The sequence below is a fragment of the Camellia sinensis genome, chromosome 8 (assembly GCF_055761805.1).
Source record: "Camellia sinensis isolate YWXY chromosome 8, ASM5576180v1, whole genome shotgun sequence".
Classification (NCBI taxonomy): Eukaryota; Viridiplantae; Streptophyta; class Magnoliopsida; order Ericales; family Theaceae; genus Camellia; species Camellia sinensis.
In genome coordinates this window covers 197111906-197128576 of record NC_138968.1, presented here as the reverse complement: position 1 = coordinate 197128576, position 16671 = coordinate 197111906, and the positions used below count along the sequence as shown (strand labels likewise).

The window sequence follows — 16671 nt, the reverse complement described above, 5'->3', positions numbered from 1 at the left end:
TCACGGATCCCGTTTTGATAATCTGAACAGTTGAATGTATAGAACTCGTCGAATATTATATATCTGTAAAAAATCATATTGATCGGATATCGTTAACTATATGATCAAATTAGTTTTGTATAAAAAAAGATATGGTGTTATAGTTAACGATTGAAATAAAAACTGCTCTGATCAGATAGCTATCGATATCCGATCAACGTGATTTTTTATAAGCATATAGTACTTGGCGAGTTCTACACATTGAACGGTTCAGATTATCAAAACAGGACCCGTGATGGCCCCCACTGATGGTCCAGTGCAATGCCCGAAAAGTAGCCAATCATTTCTTAGCATCAATTCAACTGCGCAGATAGTACGGCCGTACAACTCACACTCCTAATCTTCTCTTACCACTAATTTATACAAATTTTTAATACACATTTTTTCATAAAAAGTAAAAAAGTTAACCCAAACAATTATATTTTTTTCTTCAACTTTTTAGTCTAAAAAGTCAAAAAATACACTTATTTAGAATACCTCAAACAACCCCTCAGTCTATAGGGTTGGATTGAACTAATATTTTCAGTTCGATATATCAATGGGCTATGATTGAGATTTCTATTTTGAACCCAGTCCGGCCAAATCGTTATTAAATTAATTAATTATAATACATTATAATACATTTTTTTTGTTGAGATCTAAATTTTATATTTGTTGATTTTATCAAAACTTACATTTATGGTGATGTGTGATTGAATTGATTTAAGAATCTTTTAATTTATACACAAAAATTTTTAATTTTAATGATGACAATATATTTATTTAAAAATATATAATGTGTGATTAATTTTAATTATGAAATGTTTTAATTTTTTTTTTAACATATAGCTCAATGGGTGGATTTGAAATTTATAATTTTTAAAAAAGTGTATATGATACACCAATTTTAAAGAATCTTCAGTCACAATTAAAAAATCTTGAGTCATAACTAAAAAAAAAAAATTAATCATAATTAATGAAAAATAAAACATAAAGTGAATATGGTATATCATTTTTAAAAGAGTATATATTAAAATTCCCTTCACTTTTACACTAGTAGTAGACAATTCAATTTGTTATTATGTTTTTAATAAATTAAAAAGTAAGAACCAATATTATTATAATAAAATAATCATTGCATTACATTCGCACTTTAATTAATCAAATATTGGTCTCGTTTGGAAAGTGGCTATTTTAGAGGTTTTTTAATTTTTTGATTATTTTAGTACACTATTTTAATTTTTGTGTTTGGGAAGACGAGATGAATTTTTAGTTGAGTTGTTTGTATTGAAAAGTGTGTTGAAATGATGTTTGAATGTAAAATGACAAATTTGTCCCTAAAATTATAATTTTTAAAATTGATGTAAAGGGGCAAAATGGTAATTTAGCCGTTGATGTAACAAGTGGAGGCTGTGACAGTGTAGGCACAACCTACACTGTCCGGCGCTGAGCCCTTTTTTTTTTTTTTTGAAAAAATTTGATTTTGAGACTTTTTGGCTAATAACTCAAACGAGGCTATAATAGCCTTAACCACCATATCCCAAACAGCGCCATTATCTAAATTTTATGAGAATGCAAACCCTCATATGATAGAATTAACATTATCTGGTGATGATAATATTGTTAATCCAATTTTAGGCCTGGTTTGGAATATTCTAAAAAATTTAAAGAGTCAAAAGACAAAAAGACAAAATAGGTTATTTTAGTTACAAAAGACAAAATAGGCTATTTTAGACACAACAAACAAAACATCACATCCAACCCATAATCATTACACTTTTCTCTCATAAAAAAAGTAAAAAAAAACCAAAAAGTCCTTTCCAAACCAAGTTTTTTAGCCCAGGCAAAAATAGCCAAAAAAGTCAAAAAACAAAAAAGCCAACCCACTTCTCAAACAGAGGCAAAAAAAAACAAAAAAATTATCACTATTAACAAATTAAGGTCTTGTTTGTCATCCCTAAAAAAGTCAAAAAATTATTATCATATCTAAGTCACATCATTTTATTTAAGTCACATCACTTTAAACCCAATTCATACTCAATCCATATTTTATAAAAAGTTACAAAATACACTTATTTATAACATCCTAAACAACCCCTAAAAATATAAAAAAATTAATATCCATAATATTTTAATCAAACCAACTTTATAGAGTTTTCGGGATTGACTTGACCTTTTTAGTACCATGTCAGGAGAAAAAAATTACATATATAAAATCACTAAGTTGGACGGTATGTTGGGCTCGTGGGGGCCTACCATGGGTCCCGTTTTGATAATTCGAACCGTTCAATGTATAGAACTAGTCCAGAACTATCTACTTGTAAAAAATCACGTTGATCGGATATCGCTAACTATATGATCAAATCAGTTTTGTATAAAAAAATGTATTGTGTTATAGTTAACAGTTGACAACAAAACTAACACGATCAGACATATATATATGTCCAATCAACGTGATTTTTTATTAGCATTTAGTACTCGACGAGTTCAACACATTGAATGGTTCTGATTAGCAAAACGGGACATGTGGTTGGCCCCATGGACCGAACAACACCATCCAATTCAAGCCCAAAAATAAAGGCAATCAACTCTCATCTCCTAACCAACCCACTACCCTGCCCAACCTGTATGCCTACTCCACTAACTTCTCCTACACACTTATTTATACAATTTTTTAATACACATTTTTTCGTAAAAAAGTCAAAAAATTAATCCAAACATCCATTTTTTTTTTCTCTCAATTTTTTAGTTAAAAAATATAAAAAATATACTTATTTATGACACTCAAACAATCCCTTACATATTGGTAGTGAAAAGCCAATTTCATAAAGAGCTGATGGGTTATTTCTTTTATTATTTCATTTGGTTAAAACCAAATGTAATATATAAAAGCATCTGCATAATTATTGTAAAGAGCATCAGCATCAAATTTTTCCTTAATTAGGTTCAAAATTTTTTTTGTAAATTAATTTTTTTTGTTCAATTTGTTACAGTACCTCAACAACTTTGTTGAAACACTGTTCATTAGTACATGATTTTTTATTATATTTTCTGGAGCAAAATTGGGCCAAAATCTTTAAACCGGTTGTCCACCCGGATGTCCTCCCGAATATGCCACCAAATGTCTCGTGAGTGCCTCTAGTAGAAGAACAAAAAATGTCGAAAATTAGACTAACTAGTCGACTGGCCGGTCAACTGGTCAACAACAACTTTTTTTTTTTTTTGTATTTTTGTATTTTTGTATTTTTTAAGAATTGTTTGGATGACACCTCATCAATTTAATAAAAAAATAAAGAATAACAAATACAATAAGAAAATAATATTTTAATAAGACTGAGTTAGAATAGAGAGTTTGATGTAGTGAGTATTAAAAAGATGACTAGCTAAAATAATAAAAATGAATTTTGAGTTATAATTTGACTCAAAATTTATTGAGACTGATGCGGATGTTCTAAGATAAGGATATTAACCTAGAGGAGGCAATTTGCCCTTAAAAAATGTTTAAAATTACTTAAGTCAATTTTATTCGTCAAACTCCAATTTTACATATTGATAGTGAAAAGCTAATTTCATAAAGAGCTAATGGCTTATTTCTTTTCTTATTTCATTTGGTTACAGCCAAATGTAAAATATAAGATAAGGATATGGACTTAGAGGAGGCAATTTGCCCTTAAAAAATATTTAAGATTGCTTAAGTCAATTCTATTTGTCGAACTATTTGTAGCCCACCTCATGGGCAATTTTCCTTTTCACATAAGTAAGGCCATCTCCTATTGTGTGTGAAAGGTTTAATCGTGGAAAAGCACATGCTTTTGACAATAACAGTTTCCATGTTAAAAAATTGAAACAGTTAATCATACAATTGGAAAGTCATACATTATCTCAATCATAGTTTGAGCATAATAATATTATTTTGGTAAGCCTATAGGAAAGCCACTTTGACCTATGAGATTAATAAAAATATTTCACAGATGCTCACTCAATCTGTATAAATAGTGGTTTGGTAATAGGCTCTTTTTTTTTTTGTTATTAGTTTTTTAATTTTTTTATTATTTTAGTTTGAGATTTTTTTGACTTTTGCAAGAGAAAAAGTAAAATGATTATGATTTGAATGTGATATTTTATCATATTAATTTATTTAACTAATTTTATTTTTTTATATTTTTTTAATCAAAAAATCAATTGCTAAACGAAGCCTAAGTTAAAAAATAATTGACATATGGTAATTAAAACTACCTAAAAAAAAATATCCTTTTGAGGCAACTACTTTTCACTCCAGAATTATTTGGGCATAGACCCACTTTGAACTAATATTATGAAATACTAATATTGAATTGAGAATTAAGCAAGTCAAAAATTAAAGTTCGACACTTATCTTATTATTTTTTAAAAATTTAATAAAAAATAAGGATAAATTATAAATAGAATATTTGAAATTTGCTTGAAATATGAATTATCTCTATAATTTTGAAAATTACATGCCCTTTGAAATTTTTAATTTCATAACAAATTGTCTATTTTATTAATAAATCATAACAATTTTTATTGATATTAGACATATATTTCAATTAAAATTTTAAGTAATTTTATTATATAGAAAAATAAATAATTTTTTTAAATTAATCATATTAAATAAAAAATTATAATAAAAAGATATTTATAATTTTTTAAATTATTAGAAATAATACGTATTTTAAATAAATGTAAAAAAATGTTTTTATAAATATCAAATTGAAATCGTATGTGACCAAACTTGTCACATACCACCAAATGATTTTCCAATTGGACATTTACGTTCCATTTGTCCTAAAAACTCCACGCACGATATTGCTAGTCTCTCTCGCTCTCAAATGGGTCAGATATTTAGGTTAAGTTTGACATCTATTAAATAATAGGGGAACTTACTGATAAGTCCCATGTAACAAGTTCAAAACTCAACTAATCCCAAAATAAAATACTTGCACCAATTAGTCAAACACATTTTTAATTGTTACCAAAAAATCCTTTTTTTTTTTTTTAATTTATAGACACTGTTCACATCTTACTATCATCGGACTTCCGTTTAACGGTCGCCGGAAACTCACCGGAATGTCTAGAATATTGCCGGAAAAAAAAAATTAAAAAACATGTTATGAAACTGTAAAATTTTACAGTTCTAAAGAATGTTATAAAACTGCAAAATTTTACAGTTTTAAACCATGATTCATTCCAGCACCAAAAAAAAATTTGAAACTGTAAAATTTTACAGTTTTCACCGCCTGTAACTAAAACTCGAAAACTGCTTGTTCAGAATTCGAAAATTTTCTCCATTAAAACAGAAAAACAGAAGTGTATAGCGGAGAGAGAGAAAAAAAAAAAAAAAGAGATCGAAGGGGAAAGACGGATGTCTAACCAAATCTGTGTAGATCTACTCAGATCTGATGTAGATCTGAGTAGATCTATATCAGATCTAAGTAGATCCATTCATCTTCTTCGTCAGAAAATATATCATCTTCTTCGTCAGAGTTGATTTCAATGCTTGGTGGTTATCAATGAACCCCGATCAATGGAGAAAGATATGATCACCGGTGGTCCTCTTCCATGACAAACACGGTGACAGAAAAATGTAGAAAAAAAAACGAGAGAGGAAGGGAAGCAAAAAGCAGAGAGAGAGGGGAAAGGACTTTTGGGTGTAATGAAAAAGTTATGGGATTAAATGGAGATCACATGTTTCCCATGGGACCTATGGGTAATTTTCCCTAAATAATATAAAAAATTAAAAAGTCACTATTTTATTTAAGTTATATCATTTTATTTAAATTATATCACCTCTCTAATACATCACATCAAACTCAATCCAAATCTAATCCCAACCCTAACCCCATATAAATCAATAAATCAAAAATATAGATTTTTTTAAAACATCCTAAACCACTCCTTAGAGAGAGACAATTCAAGGACAGCGTAAGCATCCCTTCGTGGACTTTGGAAAGATTAATTAATTAATTTTTTTTCGGTGAACTACTTTGGAAAGACTACCTACAAAATTCAATAATAGTAGTCTCTGGTCTCCTCTCTCTCTCTCTGCTCTCTCTCTCTCCCTCCCCTAAATTCTTTGAATCCCACAAATTTCTTAACCTGCGCACCCTCGACTCGCAAACGCCCTTCTGCTTCATTCTTCTCTGGATTTCTAAGGTACTTTCACATCAGGGTTTCTCTTAATTTTGTTTGGTTTGCTTTCAATCTCTTAGATTTCTATTTTTCTAATCATAGGTGTTGTGTGAAGCATATATTAAACTGTTTTCTATTGATTTGTTGTGAGAGTAGAATGTAAGTTCACTTGCAGATTCATAGTGTTTATCAATTGTAATCAAGCTTTCTATATTGATTGTTCTTGTTGGTTGCAATGCTTAATAATTTGTGAGAACGCAATAGACTCAAGGGTCAGATTGAGTCACAACAAGACTAATCTGCTGGGTTTTCACAAATCTGGGTTTCATCAATTGATAATTTTTTGGTTTTCCATTTTCCCTTAAATTTTTCAGTGCCACAACCCCAAAATTTGTAGAAAAATGCTTTGGAGTTCTAATGAGCTCTGAAGTCAGTTCTAATGAGCTGGCGGTGGATCCCACTTACTCTGATGTGATGTTATGGTCTTGGTTGGTTTGTTTGTTTGTTTGTTTTTTTTTTTTTTTTCTCCTTACCATGTTATTAGTGTTCTATTAGAGTACCGAAATTAGTGCTTTGAATCATTGCTGAAATGATATTTATAACCTTACCCTTTGAGAGAGAAGGTTACTGCAGATAAATATATTTATGGCCTTAAAGGCTTGGTTTGGTTTGATTTGGGCACAAATAATTTTTTTTGTATTTATGAATGTTTTCCCAAGGAATCTTGTTTTTTGTTAAGTGTTCTGTAGACCGCCGCCCACTGGGCGTTCGAATTAAATAATGTAAAAAAAAAAATAGTTTCTATAAATATTTTACATTTTTATACACTTTTTTACATATTTCAACACAATTTTTGCATATATACCAACATTAACCAAATGGGTGGTGGCTAGCATTTCTGTTTTGTTTTGTTTTTTTTTTTAGAATGTGGAGCATTTCTGTTTTGTTAGTAGTTATGTTATGCTGTATTTTCAACTTCCATCAATTTCTGGAAATTAGTCCTGCGTTTGGACAACCAAAAATATTTCGACTCCTGAGAGTTTGAAAACCTTCTTTGTAACTTTTTAACCTTTTATTATGTAGAATTTCGTATTTGGGATGACATATGCCTCTCTATGATTTGGTTTGGCAGGTTTTGTTTTTGTTTTAATCATTTGTCAGAAAGTGCGGTAGAAAAGGCGGGTCATTGGTGTATTCCAGAGTAATGACTTGTTTCTCTTTTTTATGCGGTAGGAGGGACAAATCAGAAAAACTGTCTACTCAATTCGATGCAGGTAAACTCTGATGGACATAAAATTTTGAAATATTTGAACTTCTAACAGATAGGATTTGTGACTCTTTTATCAGATAATTTATTTGTTAATTGACCTATATATATGCTTGAAAAAGCATGAGTATCTAAAAGGTCCTGATAGTGTATCATGAGCAGAGCTTCAAGGTGTCAACAATGTTAATCTCTACACATATAAAGAGCTGAGAACTGCCACCGATGATTTTAGTCATGCCAATAAAATTGGGGAGGGTGGTTTTGGTTCTGTTTATAAGGTAATAGGCGTATATTTGGTTTACATATTTCCGCAAGAATGCTTACTTTATCATCATATAATAAAATAGTAATTTATGGTCTTGCTTCTGTAGACCAACACCTTGTTTTCAAATAAAATTTGCTTATCGATGTTTAGGGACGGCTTAAAAATGGGAATATAGCTGCTATAAAGGTTCTTTCACCTGAATCAAGACAAGGAGCAAAGGAGTTCTTGACAGAGATTAAAGTGATTTCAGATATAGAGCACGAAAACTTAGTCAAGCTCTATGGCTGTTGTGTGGAAGGAGATCATAGAATTCTGGTCTACAACTACCTTGAGAATAACAGCCTTGCGCAAACACTTATTGGTAATTCCATCTATCCGTTCTTAGTTTGGTAGTCCTTACACTTATTGGATTGGCAAAAAAGCGTAAATTTTGTTAGTAGGATTTACAAACTTTAGGTTTAAAGCATCATCATCATACTCATCCAATGACCTTGGCTTTCAGGTGGAAGTTACAGTAGCATCCAGTTTAGTTGGCGAACACGAACTAGAATTTGTGTTGGGATTGCACGGGGACTTGCCTTTCTTCATGAGAGTGTGCGACCACATATCGTTCATCGAGATATCAAAGCTAGCAATATTCTCCTTGACAAAGACTTGACACCCAAAATTTCAGATTTTGGTCTAGCAAAACTTATCCCAGCCAACATGACTCATGTCAGTACCCGTGTGGCAGGAACGATGTAAGTTCTAACACTAATGCATCCATTTTTTTAATCTATCTAATCATAAGAGTTCATCTTGATTATGTTCTTAGAGAAATTAGCAAAACACATACATTGCATTTGTACTCGAGATAGTGACTTGCACAAGATGGGTTATTGGTTTGATATCAACTAATCCCCAGTCATGGACATGATGTCTAGAAAGAAATGGCAACTTAATCAGTTGTCTTTAAATCATGCAACTTTTTTGTTGTTGAATTGTTTAGATAGTAGGCAGTTATTTTCCGTTGATTTGTTGATGAAGGAGATTCATTGGTGGAATCTTTTGGGTAGAAATTATGGTGCCTTTGCCTCCTTGAAATGTAACTACTATCAACTACCATCAATAGTGGACTCTTGCTTTGTTTATGTTGCTACGACTTCTAAAAATTTCAATCCTCCTATGCTTCAACTTTGCTGACTCCATTTCTTTGAACAAGGCAATGAACATGGGATCTTCGTTTGGTGCAGCTAGGCTGTAATGAAATGTTTCCCATCAATCTAACTACAAATTGTTTTTTCAGTACAAAACATTTTGTAATTAACATTCATCAATAGTTAAAATCTCTCTCTCTCTCTCTCTCTCTCTCTCTATGGAGCCTAAAAAATAAGCAAGCTGCTCAGGAAGCATACCTACAAAGATATGATACAGAGCCCACCAGCCAAACACCACCAACAGACTACATGGTCTGCATCTGAACTCTAAAATTCTATCTGAAAGTGACGATTCTACCAGGTCTTGAGTCGTTTAACATCCTTTGTACCAGCAAACCTACTTCTGAGTTCTGATATCATGAGCATGATTCATGAGCAGAGTTTATTTTAATGACCAGTTAGGGTAACTCAGTTGACCGAAACTCCTATACCTTACTAGGAGGTCAAGGGTTCAAGTCTTGCCACATGCAAGACTCCCCCCCTCTCCAAGGCTATGGCCTCTGATGTACCCGAAAAAGAAGAGATTCTTTAAATAGTCACAATCAAACACTTTGGCTTTAAGGTTTGTAGATTATGGCTGGAGAGGCAACTCTGCAAACCATTCCGCCAACAAATTCCAACCACTTGCTTGCTTTTAAGAGGCCACAGTTATTTTTATTTTAATTTCTAAAAAGAATAAAAAAAATAAGACCACTGTTAAACCTAACCAGAGGCCACAACTCTTTTATGTAGGCGCACAAGAAAGGCAGGTGATCATGGGAATCCATTATCCTTCTGCTTAAAAACACTTGTGGAATCTAGATTCAATTCTCTTATATTCCTTCTTTCCAATTATTTTACCATCTTGAATTTACATTCGTATTTGTTGTTTCAGAGGTTATTTGGCACCAGAGTACGCAATAAGAGGGCAGTTGACACGTAAAGCAGATATATACAGTTTTGGCGTTCTCCTTGTGGAAATAGTTACTGGGAGATGCAACACAAATACACGATTACCTGTTGAAGAACAGTATCTTCTTGAAAGGGTATGAAGTTTTTCATAGCTTCCACTAGATTGGTCAATCTTTTTGCATGAAGTGGTGACTACATGTGCCCGTTATATTAATGAATGACAATAGTCCATGACAACTCAGATCATAAAATTTAAGAAATCTCTCATTTGTAAAGTGGATAAAACCATAGTGTAGATGCTGATGGAAACTATGAAATGCATAGGAAAATAAGATATGGCCAAGCTTCTTCCCTTTATGCTGTTTTAAACGCTGTTTTTATTTATTTATTTTTTAGAACAAAAACTCAGATTGATAGTTTGGACAAGGTTGATGAAAATGAGAATTTTGAACAAAAACTTTATGGAATTTTTTTTAATTTTTAATTCCTTTTATGTTTTTGGTGTGAATAATACAATTTCATACATTTTAATTATGGCTTCTGCTGTATTTAATGTTGTGAAATCATGCAGAATCAATTTAATAGTTTTGGACAAGGTTGATGAAAATGAGAATTTTGTTTTGTTGCAGACATGGGATCTTTTTGAGAGAAGGGAGCTCGTGGGGTTGGTAGACACGGCATTAAATGGGGATTTTGATGCTGAAGAAGCTTGCAGATTCTTAAAGATCGGTCTTCTTTGCACCCAAGACACTCCAAAGCTCCGGCCATCCATGTCAACTGTGGTCAAGATGTTAATCGGTGAGGTTGACATTAATGAAAATGAGATTACAAAGCCAGCCCTAATCACTGATTTCATGGACCTCAAAGTTAAAAGCGCCCGGAAAGCTACGCCCGATATGAACAACATAAACTACAATTTTGCTTCTAGCTCGGGCAACCTTGAGAATTTGACCATGTCATCTGGAACCTCATCTTGTGCAACCATGACCTTTACTGCGATATGTGATCGGAGCATTTAAATTTTTTTCTCTACATCATCTGAGAGAGAGCGAGAGAGAGTGTGATTTGTTGATTTAATTTTCATTCATGTAATTTTTGGGTTTATGAGGGTTGTTATTGTTAGCTTGTGCAAATGTATGATATTTTCCCTCCATAGGTAAACCATAGTCAGGGAAACTTCACAAACTGTATAATTTTGTTGTTTTTTTAGGCTAGTGTTTGATCGGAGGTACTCTTGTAAATGTGCATAGTTTGTGAAAAATAAAAGTCTGTCACGGATTTAAAAACACTTGCCCTTATGGCTGCAAATGAACCGAGCCGAGTTGAGCTTTGCTGAGCTCGAGCTCGGCTCGATAAGGAACTGGGCTCGAGCTCGGCTCAGCTCGTTAATTTTAATGAAACTCGAGCTCGGCTCGATAATTTTTTTTAATATTATTTATATTATTTAAATATAAATATTTAAATAAAAAATATTATTTATATTATTTAATATATAAAAAATGTATTTATATATATTTATATATTATTTAATACATAAATAATATATTTATTATATAATTTAAATAAAGATAAACGAGTCGAGATTATGCGAGCTCGAGCTCGGCTCGTTTACTAAACGAGTCTAATATTCAAGCTCGAGCTCGGCTCGTTTACTAAACGAACCGAGCCGAGCCGAGCTTATTCATGAACAGTTCGGTTCATTTACAGCCCTACTTGCCCTCTTATTTTCCTTCACTTTCTTCATGTGTTTGTTATACCTGTTTTTTTTTGGGTGGAGGGCCGGGCTAGGCCAACGAGCCATCTCTCACAGAGTCACAGGCCAGCTAGTTGGTCTGAGTTTCAACACTTGGGGGCGTAGCGCAATCAAAGCCAAATTCAAGCTGGCCAACCTGCCTAGGTTATGGGTTTGGGCAGAGTAAAAATCCAACCGGCCAAGTGGGCTTATAGGCTGCACCATAAGTCTTAGAACCGAATGATAACGTTTAAGTGGAAACATGTAGAGAGAAGAAATATAACACAGTGTGATATCTGATCAAGCATAACTCTCTCATTTAAGATGACATTGCAGGTCTTATGCTATATAAGAGAATTGTATTTGATTATGTGATGATGATCGGATTATATAAACAACTGCATTATTTGTGGTATCAAGTTTGGCATGATTGAAAAAAGATAAAAAGTCAAAAAGTCGCTATCCTATTTAAGTCACATCATCTTATTTAAGTCACATCACCTCTCTAACACATTACTTCAAATCCAACCTAAACCCAACCCATATTTCATAAAAAATTAAAAAATACACTTATTTAAACTAGCAGGTTTCAAGTTTTGGCAATTGGAGGAAGGCATCTTTGGGGTGGGTGAGTGCGCGTCTGGAGTAGCATTATTGTTGACGTACCAAACTATATATATACAGAATAGAAAAATTTAAAGCTTTTGTGACAAAGCTGTACTCTCTTTCTCTCTCTCTCTCTCTCACTAAATTATTTGTGTTGGATAATCTTCTGATGGGAAAAAGTGGTACAATCAAACTATTTGCACCACAAATAAAATTACAATAATTCTAAATGTACAGAATTTAATATACTCTTGTCACAGAATTATTAGATGTATTATTATTTATGAATTTCGATAGAGATTTAAAAAGAGAAAATATGTGAAAAGAAAAAAGTACGTGAGATGTAATTAGATTCTATTCACGTTTTTTCTTTTTATTTCTAAATTTCTTAGTCTTTGTTTATTTCATTGATTTGAGAAGATTTGGAAAGAAAAACGAAAACGGAAAAGATGTGTGAAACTAAGTGAAATATAAGTATATTTTATTCATATTTTATCTATCTTTTTTCTCTTATTTTTTAATTTCTTCTCTAAATCTATGAATCAAATACAATCTTAATTTATAAACCACAACACAGAATTATTAGCAGTTGTGTGTAAAAATGTTAAAATAAATGAACACACAAAAAGACACAGAGAGGCCTCTTGGGTGGCTGGATTATTCTGCTTTGGCTTAAATTGCACGTTCAAATTCACCGAAACCATACGGACAGTTCCCCAAGGCCATACGCCTATGCATCTATGTGTCCCTTACCTTTAGCTGGCCAAATGTTTTATTGTACTTGAATTTTTATATATATATGCTAAAATTAGTAGTGCAAATAACAGAAATGCTTTGGTGTTTAAAAAAATGAGAGCTCTAGATTTTCCGATGTCCACACGCACACCAAAAAAAAAAAAAAAGTTTCTAGGACCTTGTTTGTTTTGGGGTGTAATGGATGGGAGGGGATTAGGATGGAGGTGGTGTTATTTAGTGTTGTGTTTATTTGTAGAGTTGAGGAAGAAATTATGATAGAAGAGGGGATTAAGATGGAGGCTGAAAGCGAGATTAAAATGGAGGAGGAGGAGGTAGTATTAGAAAAGTAGTAAAGGGATTAGAAATTTTTTTATTTTTTACATATTGGGAATTTTTTTTAAACATTAATGTTTAATTTTTTATATTTTTTTATTTGTTTTGTTATTTTATATAAAAATAATTTAATAATTCCTATACTAACAACTATCATAAAACAAGCACAATAATAATCCCTTCACTATGAATTTTTTCCATTCTACTTTTTGAAAACAAACCAGACCTAGGAAAGCTCTAATAAATTGGACCCACTTATGATGTGATTTTTTTATCTATTTATTTTATTTTATTTCTTTAATGCCACATATAGAGAGTTTCATTTAGAACTCTATACATAAAACTATCAATCACTGCCCTACAAATAATATCCACTAGAAATCTACCATGCCATTCTTTTCCAGAACACATCAATCCTTTTTCACTTTTCTCCTAACATCACTGAGGCTTCGTATGAGAAGAAGGGTTGGGTTGAATTTGGGGTTATTTTAATTAAAAAAAATAAAATAATTTTTTTAGTTTAATAAAATAAAACATCACATTTAACCTATAATTATTACATTATTTCTCTTATAAAATGTTAAAAAAGTAAAAATAACTCTTTACATACTAAATTTTTTAACTCTAAACTAAAATAATCAAAGGTGAATCCGTTTTCCAAACCAACCCCCAACCCCTCTCTCTCTCTGTTCTGCATATAGAGGAGGAGAGAGCATGGACACCATTCTCTGCTATTGAACAGTTCATATGATGGGTTATGGATCCTATGATGAATGCACCCCAAACCATGCATTAAAGACACTCACTCTTCCATCATTCTGTCATTGTCACTATCATTATTATTATCTTTCCCCCTTCCTACTCTGCTGTGTAGATATATATATTAGCAGTGAGTACTATGATGCGTTTACAATTTTATGTTTAGTTTTTTTTTTTAATTTATAATTTAACGAATGAAGAAGAATGAATTAAATTTAAAACTATTGGAAGAAAAAAATTGACAGCTTCAAAATAATTTCGAGTTATAGTACAACACAAATATACATAAAAATAGACTTGGGGTGACAAATAAGATAATCGTTGCCTTTAAGATTTAAAGAATAGAGGATAACCAATAACTATACGTACTGGAACATAAAACATTTAGTAGTCCAATTAAAAGTTAGAATTTAAATAAATGATGAGAATTCATAAAAGAAAGGTCTAAACCTGCCTTGTTTCTCTGTCATACCATAATTGTATACAATATAATGTATGCATAAGTGCCATTTATGCTTTCTTTATAGAAGTCCTAGATAAGATTAGGTTCATTCTAATGTCCACTATATACATAACACTACCGGACATGCAGTAAATCCACTTCCTAGGCTAGGCTAGACTAGTATTTAGCTCACCCTTAAATTGAACTTGCCGTAAACCAAAACACTTAGAAGGATTGAAATGATGGATTGAAATGATGCCTCCAAGTGAAAGAGGTGTTGTGTCGTCTATTGATTCTCTCTCTTCGGTTTTGATGGTTGATACTTTATACACCCATTACCTTTTGGAAACAAAATGAGTACTATACATATTGGAATCAATGAAACTACATTTTCTATAGGGAAATTAAAAATATGAGAAATAGTCTTAAAATAATTATATTACAGATGAAATTTTTTTTTTCAGTATTATAACTATGACACATGAGAAATATATATCAAGTATACGAATGTACTTGCCGTACACAAATATGAGATTTTTTTTTTTGGATAAATGATAGAACATTAGTAAATTAGATTACAATGAAAACAGTAACAGTCGCTCTATCGATTCAAATCACACTTTTCTTAATTCTTTCAAAAATATTTGTCTTGGAACATCCATTCAAGGTAGGTAGAATAAATTTAAATTTTCAAGTTCAATACTTCTTAAAATAAAAAATTCTGACTAATAAAACCCAAAAATTAGTTTAAGAAGTCTATTTTAAGAAACAAAAGGAATTACAAGGAAGCAAGAAAGAGAAATATAAAAACTTAATTGTATAATGTGCCTGTTTGGCAGAAATTATTTGCAGCTTATTTCAGCTTTCAGCTTAATTTAAGCTATTTTGATGTGTTTGGTTTAGCTTATAGCTTATAGCTTATAGCTTTGTGGAAGTCAGAAATCAGCTTATTCTTTGAGTGGGGCAGGAGATGCTTTAAGAATAAGCTGTAAATCAGCTTAAGCTGAAATTTTTTTTTTTTGATCAACAAAAGGCAACTTTATTGATGAAGAAAGTATGACATACAAACATACATCAACAAAGATAGAAGAGCAAGAAAGCAGAAGACCCTAAATAAGTGAGAAACCAATAGAGGGAACAGAGAGAATAGAGAAAAAAGAAAAGAAAAAGCAAGGACAGAGCAGTATTAGGGGACTCTGATAGACTACATCCATTTGGGAATCCTGATACACTTCATCCAACCCCTACAGCCATACCAGCAGTAGCAGAGAAGCAACCTACCAGCCGCATACCAGCAGCATACTGTCCTGCTAGAAACCTGGATACTGCAGCACCCTTGCTTCCAGGCCTCAGAAATTAAACAAGCAAACAAGTCTCCCACCACCAAGTCACAACTGCAGCTGCACCACACTCCAGCCAGCAGACCTTCTAAACAGAACAAACCAACAAACCAAACCCACCAGCAGATCACATTTCTCACAACTGTAGCTTAAGCCAAACATCCTCTCACTCCAAGCCTACAGAGAACAACAGCTTGACACACCCGAAGTAGCCTACAGCCAGACCAATAGCAGCATAGAGGCAACAACCAGCAGCAACCCAGCAGCAAACTTCCTAGATTCAAACCTGGCTGCACACAGCAAAAGGCAGACTTCCTAAATCAGAATAGCATACCAGCAGACACGGATTGGCAGACCAGCAGACACAGAAAGGCAGACACAGATCTCCACATTGCTAATCTGACTCCCCTAATTCAAATTGGCTGACTACCTTAATAAAAGCAGACTAGAGCAGAAGCATACACACCCCCTCTGGCATGAAACAGACTACACAGAGGGCAACATACCAAGCGCACACACCCTAGAAGCACATACAACCCAGCAGCAGAGTCCTATATACAAGAAGTCACCTGATTCAGATTAGCCACTACATCATGCACTGAATATTGAAACTCTGGCAGCCCAGACTTGGCCCACAACCCAACCCTAAGCTGAAAGTTATAAGCAATAAGCTGTTTAGGCATAAGCTATAAGCACTTTCCCACAGTTCTACCAAACAGGGCTAATATGATAAAAATATCAAGAAATCATACAACTAAAAATACATTGGGACAAACAAATATAAAAGCTTAAAAGACAGAGATGCCATGCTAGCTTGAGTTGCATTAATCGATTGATTTCATTTAATTAGTCAAAAAGGTTGATTTATTTCAGGTTCTCCATTTATAATTAGTACCAAGCCTTTGGAAACTGAGACTATTGTTTTGGGAAGTATTTT

At 32.4% G+C, this 16671-nt stretch overlaps 1 protein-coding gene across 1 annotated transcript; it reads left to right on the top strand.

Moving 5' to 3' along the window:
• The first annotated feature begins 5954 nt into the window (after positions 1-5954).
• On the top strand, positions 5955-11073 carry LOC114282717 (Protein kinase superfamily protein). The gene is made up of 7 exons (XM_028225451.2): positions 5955-6192; positions 7301-7442; positions 7598-7713; positions 7851-8061; positions 8203-8440; positions 9771-9921; positions 10417-11073. Exons 2-7 carry the CDS (start codon positions 7373-7375, stop codon positions 10804-10806), a joined length of 1176 nt encoding a protein of 391 aa, XP_028081252.2. The 5' UTR covers positions 5955-6192; positions 7301-7372; the 3' UTR covers positions 10807-11073.
• The last annotated feature ends 5598 nt before the right edge of the window (positions 11074-16671 follow it).